At 37.9% G+C, this 8913-nt stretch overlaps 1 protein-coding gene across 3 annotated transcripts in view; it reads right to left on the reverse strand.

The window, feature by feature from the left end:
- Positions 1-201: 201 nt before the first annotated feature.
- MAP2 (microtubule associated protein 2) overlaps positions 202-8913 on the reverse strand; it is a 91487-nt gene continuing 82775 nt past the window's right edge. For 2 of the 3 annotated variants that reach the window (XM_015814577.1, XM_015814576.1), the window contains 4 exons: positions 6553-6645; positions 4895-4976; positions 1538-1650; positions 202-417 (listed from right to left, as the gene is read on the reverse strand). In XM_015814577.1, coding sequence (XP_015670063.1) covers positions 202-417; positions 1538-1650; positions 4895-4976; positions 6553-6645 — 504 coding nt within the window. The remainder of the gene's footprint in view (positions 418-1537; positions 1651-4894; positions 4977-6552; positions 6646-8913) is intronic. The other variant, XM_015814579.1, reaches the window with a different exon arrangement.

Raw genomic sequence — 8913 nt, forward strand, 5'->3', positions numbered from 1 at the left:
TGCTGTAATTGGAAATCAGGCCAGTTTCTGCATCTATATGGTTCTTTCCCCCAGTTTTTATTTTATGATTACTACAGTCTTGGGATGTGACTTAATTTTAGACATAGTAAAGAATGAATGTTAACACCTGCTCAGAGCCCATTCCTGGCAAGAAATCATGCCTAAATAATTGTAACTTCAAACACTGCTAACAAAGCAAATTCATAAGCCCTGTTTAGCGAGGGCTGCAGTGACATCTTCAGCCAGGGTCGCAAGTTGAGGAGATTCAAGCAGATTGATACTGCCGGAGGAGGAGACGTTGCTAAGCCTCCGAGGGGAAGCCACACTTGATCGGCCAGGAGATTGAGTGATGATTTCTGCGCCATGGTCCACACGGGCCCTTGCGTGCTCTCGGAAATTGAGTTTCTGGCTGTCAATCTGTCCAAGGAAGGAAAGTGCAAAAATAAAATGCAGCAACTATAGAAGTGTAAGCTCCCCTGAGACCAATTTCACTTTAATTTCCTTGTAAAAAATCTCTCAAAAGTTTTCCTGGGGGGCAACCTCCGAATGATACCTCCCTGGTCAAACTTCAAAAACAGATTACAGATGTGTCATTTGCTCAGCCTCTTTATGAAATTGTCCTAATTTCATCACCAGAAATCTCCATTCATATTTTTCTTTAAATAAATTTAAGTGAAAATGAAGATATGTGCAAGAATCGTGTGGGAAATGTTGGAGTATAAGTTTAGTTTTGATGATCCGGACTTTCCAAATTAATTGAATGACAGATTCATTCATGACAGATTCCCTGGGCTAAAATAATTTTTTAAAGATAATTTGTACTCTTTGGGCATTCTGTATACTCCTTTTAAAAAGATTAACATGTTGATTTAAATAATATTTTAACTTTTTTGTTTAAATCATAAAATAAATACTCCAGCTTATACAATGTATGTACTGTAGTTAATGAGAACCATATACTGTAGGGATCAAAAAATCAATGAGGTTCATATGAACATAAAAAATAAATACGTAAAATGTTTTTTTCCCCTGGGGAGATTTAAAAGAGGGAGAAGGAAATCAATTTCTGTTAAATTTCTGTATTTAACATATGGTTTAAAAAAAAAGGAATATTCAAAAAAAAATGTAATGATTTCAGGAACAAAAAAGAAACAAAATCAAACATGCAGTGAAGGTAAAGTCTGAAAGTATTTTTACATAAACCGGTGGTCAGTGTAAAGCTTTGACTTCAGAGAGGAGGCAGGAAATCTCTGGAACTTGGATATGGCATAAAATGGGACTTTTCACCCTTGGGAATCTCCCTGTTCTTGCAAAGTCTCCTCTGAAGGAAGAGCTAAGCAGTTAACTCAAGCCTAATGGGGGACACAGTGAGGTAATAGCAACCTCTATCTCTGTGTAAATCATTGTCATTTTTACCTATAGGACTATGAAGAACTCCAGAATATTAAACAACTCCAAAATATTAAACAAAAGAATAAATAATCCATTAAATTAATATATTGACAAGATGCCAAGTCTATGACCCCTGATGTCTTACCTTGATATTACCTCCTCCAGGCACATGGTGAGCATTTTCAAGTGAGCCAACCTTGGCTTGGGCCTTCTCTTTAAAATCCAGTTTCACACTTTCGATTTTCACTCGACCCCCTCCTATAAGTTATGGGGGAGGGGAAAAATACTTTAAAAGAGTACAGTTTTTCTGGATCTAGGATTTAAATAGCATTTAAACCTACTGTGTAATGGATTATTATGCACTTCAATTTGAAAAATATTATTTAGAGTATGATGAGAATATGACAAAAGAGAAGTAAACATATACACACAATCCACATAATTATAGACAAAACTTCTACAGCAGTGGGCCTCAAAACTGGAAAAGAGCCTGCCTTCAGGCGCTTTTCCAAAGTGCCTGAAGGCAGGACAAGAAGCAATGGGTGGAAATTAATCAAGGAGAGAAGCAACCTAGAACTAAGGAGAAACTTCCTGACAGTTAGAACAATTAACCAGTGGAACAACCTGCCTCCAGAAGCTGTGAATGCTCCAACACTGGAAGTTTTTAAGAAGAGACTGGACAGCCATTTGTCCAAAATGCTATAGGGTTTCCTGCCTGAGCAGGGGGTTGGACTAGATGACCTCCAAGGTCCCTTCCAACTTTTATTATTATTATTATTATTATTATTATTATTATTATTATTATTATTATTATTACTGTTATTAGCTAAAATGAGATATATCTGCCATATCTACCATACAAATGGAGTTTGAGCTATACATTTTGTGGTTTGGCTTACTGCACTCTAAACCCATGCCATGGGTTTAATTGTGGTTAATAAAGAAAATCTTAACTACCTATTATATGGTTTGGTTTAGACTATGTGACCTTTGCCATACTCCAGTATGTCATTTAATTTCAACCATCATAAAACTAGAAGTGTTTCTGCAGCACTGCCTCTCCAGCTTCTGGGCAGTTTGGGAGTAAACTTCCTTGCATGCACACTAGGTTGCTGTGATCCTGATTGGACTGGGCTGTTCTCTATTAACAAAAAGCAGGAAAAGTGAATTGACCAGTTACCTCCCAGATGGCCAGGACACCAGGGAAAGATCTTTGCTCGGAATGATTTGGGACAATATCCTGGTGGGGGCTATTTGGCCTCTGCATTAACTTGCATATTTAAAAAGGACATTGAAAAGTTACTTGGAGACAATTGCAAGAGTAATAATAGAGATTCTTACTTTAAAGATCTTTTGTAATGTCTTAAGACGCCAAGTCATATCTTGCCCTATTTTAACTAATAATCAATAGTTATTTTGTCATAATTTTGCTAATTTCTGTTATCCCTTTGAAGTTGACATACATAAAATGAACACGCTTATACCTATAGATAGTTACATTTAAACAATGTTTGGAAAATACCCAGAAAAAAAATAGTGGGAACACTCATGAGAAACATCTGTCCTTCCTTTTAAACAACTGCAGTATAGCCATTTTTAAATATTTTTCTTTGAATATTTTAGTATTTTACTCCTTTGAAAGATATTCTTCCTACAAAATTGTTTTACATACAATGCTAGCAATGCAACTAATGTAACTTTCTGGAGAAACAGATTTTTTTCTGAAATCAAGGAAGCAGAACTCATGTAAACTAGAACTCATGTAAACTATATAGTTATTTTTATATTTTGATCATAATCTAAATTTTATAATTAAAGTACAAGAATAGAATAGAATAGAATAGAATAGAATAGAATAGAATAGAATAGAATCTGGAAGGACCTTGGAGGTCTTCTAGTCCAACCCCCTGCTCAAGCAGGAGAATCTATACCGTTCCAGACAGGTGAATGTCCAGTCTCTTCTTGAAAATCTCCAGTGATGGAGCACCCACAATCTCTGAAGGCAAGCTTTTCCACTAGTTAATTGTCCTCACTGTCAAGAAGTTTCTCCTTAATTCCAGGTTGCTTCTCTTTGATCAGTTTCCAACCATTGTTTCTCGTCCTTCCCTCTGGTGCTTTGGTGAACAACTTGGCCCCCTCTGCCTTGTGGCAGCCCCTCAAATACTGTAATACTGCTATTATGTCTCCCCTATTTCTTCTTTTCTTTAGACTAGCCAAACCGAAGTCCTGCAACTGTTCTTTGTATGTTTTAGTTTCCAGGCCTTTGATCATCTTAGTTGCTCTTCTCTAAATTTTTTCCAAATTCTCAACATCTTTTTTGTGATATGGTGACCAAAATTGGCTGCAGTATTCCAGGTATGGTCTTACTAGAGTTTTATAAAGTGGTACTAGTACTTCGCGTGATCTTGATTCTACGCCTCTGTTTATGTAACCTAGGATTGTATTAGCTTTTTTGGCTGCTGCTGCACACTGCTGGCTCATAGTCAAGTGATCGTCCACTATGACTCCAAGGTCCCTCTCACAGTTACTGTTTTTAGGCCAGGTCTTGCCCAATCTGTTTTTGTACCTTTGGTTTTCCCTTCCTAAATTTAAGACTTTGCTTTTCTCCACATTGAAACTCATTTTGTTGAATAGGGCCCATTGTTCAAGTCTTTTTGGATCCTGAGTTTGGTGTCATCTACATGTTTGATGAGTTCCCCTTCAATTCCCTCATCTAAGTCATTGATGAAGATATTGAAGATTACTGGGCCTAAGACGGCACCTTGTGGTACCCCACTGCTTACTTCTCTCCATGTGGATGTAGTGCCATTGAGGACTACTCATTGAGTACAGTTTGCCAGCCAGTTACAGATCCATCTGGTGGTGGTGGTGTCTATTCCACCTTTTCCTAGCTTACCAAGGAGTAGGTTGTGGTCTACTTTGTCAAATGCCTTACTGAAATCTGCAATTACCTGGCTTTACTAGAAAGAGAAATTTTCCTTAAAAAAATAACTTTGTGAATTATACCTACTAGGTATATTGTTTGTAAGATTTTCTCAGCACACATTTGACCCATTGCCAGACTGGTGTAGTTAACCTTTTTCTAATTTAGTTTCATGTACTTCAATGATATAATGCAGCACATAATTCAGAAACCAATGTAAAAGTTTCACAAACACAAATTCATCAAAATATGCACTGAGAAGTGCTTATGACCAATCTACTCCCTGGAGGCTTTTTGTTATGACTGCTCTTGCAGTGCTCATCTTCCTCCCATCTCATTTACTGTATGTGGCTGTGCTGACTGATAGGCTTTGATAGAGACCTCTTTGCTTTCCTTCCTCCTACCCTGCTACGTAGCAATGGCCACAGACCATATATTAGGGAAATGGAGGAGGCAGTTTCCCCCAAACATCCAGTCATGGTTTTGGAATCAGAGGGCCTAGAAATGAAACTGTAGAAGTTTACAGAATTTCTGGAGTTTACAAGATTCCATTTCCCCTCTGGAAAATCTTAGCATTACCTGGCCTATGACGGATATTCTTCAGGGAACCACATTTAGAAGTCACATGACTCAAGTCTATCTTCTTGGTTACAATCTGCACCTATTTAAAATATACAAAATATATCTGTATGTTTATAGAGAGCGATAGATACAGAAAAATATGCATTTTATATCTGTAGGAAGAAGAAACAAAAATAGAAAAGGTAAGTGTTTAGTTTGAAAAACACAGAATATTAGAAATAAATAATAATGGTACCAAGAAGGAATGATATTCAGGTTACTACAGCAAACATCCCATTGGAAGAGTAAATTAGTGGAATCATTTAAAATCTTTCATTAATAGGTAAGGTTATTAATCAGGAAAGTGAGATTATTTTTAAAGATGAAGATAAGATTTGCCTCAGTGCTGTGTGTTGAAGCGTGTCTTTTAAAGCTTCCATTTTCTTTAGGTAATCAAGGATGTTTTATTTTCATTGCCTGACTTTCTGCCCAGAACAATTTCCTCCTCTTAGGGTATTTCATAAACTTCCTTAGCTTCTGAGAAACATTCGTGGAAATATTGTCCTATAATTTTGACATGTCAAATATGTCAAAACATTTAAGAGGTGTTTATTGGAGTGCTTGAAATAAGTTTGCTGAAAGGGTCAAACCATAGAATTAGGCAAGTGTCTCCTATGATAGCCCTGGATTCACATATCGCCCACAGTGAAGTGAAATCATCTTACAGCTAGTTGACATGCATTGTTCAGTGGCTATGAATGCATCTGGTAAGATTGGGACCAATGAGTGATCATTTCTCTTACTTTTGAATCAGTGACAATACATCTGACATTTTAATCAAGCAATGGTAACTTTCTGCTGACATAATTATTTCTTCAGAACTCAGGACTTATAAGACTCTTTTTTTTTCATTTTGCTTTTAACCTTTGATTAACGATGGAGTTCAGAAGAACCACTGCAGTTAGTCATTACATCAGTGCTTGCAGAACAGGGTGGTTTGTGAAGAAAACCTGGCTCTTGTCCTTCGGAGTGAAATTAAGAACTTGCTGTGGTTCTTTTGAGGAAGGAAGGATATACCCACTCAGCACACAAAGCTGATGCATTATTAGACCAAGTTAATGTGTGAAGCATTAGCAAGAAGAGAAGCAATCTTGGTAAAGGATTAATGAGCTAGTTCAGTGGTGGAGAACCTATGGCATGGGTGCCAGAGGCGGCACTCAGAGCCCTCTCTGTGGGCACACATGCCGTTGCCCCAGCCTTGCCTCCGCCCACGACCCCCTCCTCACCAGCAGCCTCCCTGGAGTAGAGTCACCTCTGAGCATGGCCCACGTGGAGTAGTGCAGCCAAGGACATGGCAGCCAGGCCGCATACACAAGACTCTGCCCTCACGCCCCAATGTGCACAGTTGATGCTGCAGGGTGTGGGCAGAGGGCGTGGCCGCATGGTGCTGCTGGGCTGTCTGGGCGATCTGCGGCAGGCCCTGGAAGCAGTAAGTGGCCCTGCGGGCAGGCAGGGTGGGGCGGAGCGGGGCAGGCGGTGGGGCAGGGGGTGGAGCAGGGGCGGGCCAGTTTTTGGGCACTCGGTCTCTAAAAGGTTTGCCATCACTAGGCTAGTTCATATAGCGTGGGTTCCCCACAGTCATCTGGAGATCAATGTAAGGTACCACCTCTACTTACTTTTCCTCCCCCTGCTGAATGTTTGATGTTATCTCTTGAACCACATCTGGATTGTACATCACTAAAATCAATCTTCTTGCTTAAAATCCTAACCTAAAAGGAATTGGAGGTTATCTTACTATTAAGCATATTCTTTGGCTTTCATGATCCTGAAAATCAGGGTGCAAAATTACGCTATAACGTCTAAATCTGCATTCAAGTCCTTTTCTGAGCCGAGTGGTTAAAAAAGGGAATGAAGGAAAGTCAGCTTTAGAAAATGCTGGTCAGGAAAAGTCCTGTGAAGTAGAAGACACGAAGTCTCGGGAAAGGAGAAAATGGCATTACTTAAGGGAAGAAGGGGAAAGAAGAAATCTCTCATATGGAAAACAGACTTTCCTCATGAATTACAGAACAGTTAACCAACAGAATAACAGTGCCAATAACACTGGACATTTCAGACCAGCTTTTCATCATTTGGGAAACTAGGAGGAGGAGAAAGATATATAGGAAAGATGCATAGAGAGGAAGGCTATTGTCCATCATGAAGATGGACAATAAGTTGGGCATTCTGAGGGCTGAATAGAAAGTCATCTGGAACACTTATTAAATGTACAGATGGAACAGTTTTAGGGGGAAAAACCCTCTTGGATATATTTGAATGAAATTAAGGATCTCAACTGTCATATATTTTACCTGGTCAATAGTTCTCTATTTTAGAAGAGAGGACATGGTGTCTTTCTGGCCAGATGATAACCCAAGTCCTTAGACTTAGAGGACCAGATCCTTATTCTTGACTGGCTAGTAACATGCAGAATGATTGCTTATTCAGTCATTATTTCAGAAAAGATCTGTCAGCTGAGCTTTTGGAACTGCATGCATGAACTTCCTCCTTTTTTTTTAAGTTTTTGCTTTGTGAACAACTCTTGCCTAACATTCAAAAACCACCCCTTTTCCTGATCTCTAATTATGTAACTATTTCTAATTACAAACTTTGGATTTTTTATCCCATTTGATTGTCCATGCCTTGAAATCAGAGCTGTATCTTTCCTGAGATCCTGAAGCATTTCTGATTTCCTTTTTCCTGACATACCACAAGCAGGATTCCCGAGACTGCCAATATAAAAACCTTTTTGAAAATTAAATGCCACAAAGGTTTATTTAAAAGTTCCAAAACGTTTAAGTATGTATACATGTTTTAAAACTTATTTTATAATTGTCTAAGCTTTGTGCCTTTTCTTTACAATCTGGGGTAGATTTTCAACAAAATTCTAAGGGTATTCTCTTTTCTTCATTGCGGTATGCTGTTAGTTGGGGAGACTTTTTTAGTTTTATGGCTGCTGAACAAAATTTCAGGAGAAAAAGCATGTCCTTATCTGAATCTATTGTGCACATGATTGTGACTAGGGTTGCAAAAAAACAAAAACAAAAAACCAGAGTTTTTCATTTATGAATTAAAATTACACAACAAGGCAATAAGAGAATATTTGCTTGGCATTGCCCTCACTTCCAAGGGAAAGCAACAACACCTAAATGAGAGAGATTACAGGATGGAAATCTTTCTGAAAGCAGCTCTTAGACCAGTCTTTCCTCAGCCTCATAGGTAAATACAATCAAGGTCACTATATTCTTACTCCATGTGTTTCAGGAATAGATAGATACTGGTTTTGAAAGTGTCACAGTTTCTTCTGTCCTTGGTACAAATCAAACACTGAAATACTTTTCTAGAAAGGTGGCTAATGAGTACCCATGCCATGAAATGAAATTTCCTTTGGGCTTTGTGCCACATTTACTACATCCCTTTATCAAAAGGTCTGTGAGTATTTATCAGTCTCTATTTACCCAAGTGACTGTGATGGAATCTTGCAGTTGGTTTAAAAAATGGCAAGCTTCTTCATTAAACAGCAAACAATAAAAAAATACACTATATAATCAACTCATCAAATATTCTGGTATGTACATACATTGTATATATCTTATTTAGATATAAAAGATGCCACTATATACAGAAAGGACAATTTGGTATAAATGGTTATCTTCTAGGCAAGCATGGGCCTTTCTCACAAGAAATAGAAAACTGGTCTTTTTTAAAGATTCTTATAAAAATACAGGTAGGAAATCATTACTTTACCAGTTTTATAAATGGCAAAAAGCATAACCATCAGGATGTATGGTAAATTTAAATTGAAATGGCCAGATATAAGAATATAAATGCTCTTGTGCATATTGCAATTATTACAATATAGAAAAAATAATAATTAAAATAAAGTAAAACCTACTGTAAGAACCCACCCCACTTTGCATCTTAAGAAGACAGAACTCCTGGAATATTTCTTCCAACAGGCATCTTTATTAAGAGAAAGCTGGATGTAGGCGTTCTAGACA

Source organism: Protobothrops mucrosquamatus, unplaced genomic scaffold (genome assembly GCF_001527695.2).
Source record: "Protobothrops mucrosquamatus isolate PMUCROS unplaced genomic scaffold, P.Mucros_1.0 scaffold263, whole genome shotgun sequence".
NCBI classification, from domain to species: domain Eukaryota; kingdom Metazoa; phylum Chordata; class Lepidosauria; order Squamata; family Viperidae; genus Protobothrops; species Protobothrops mucrosquamatus.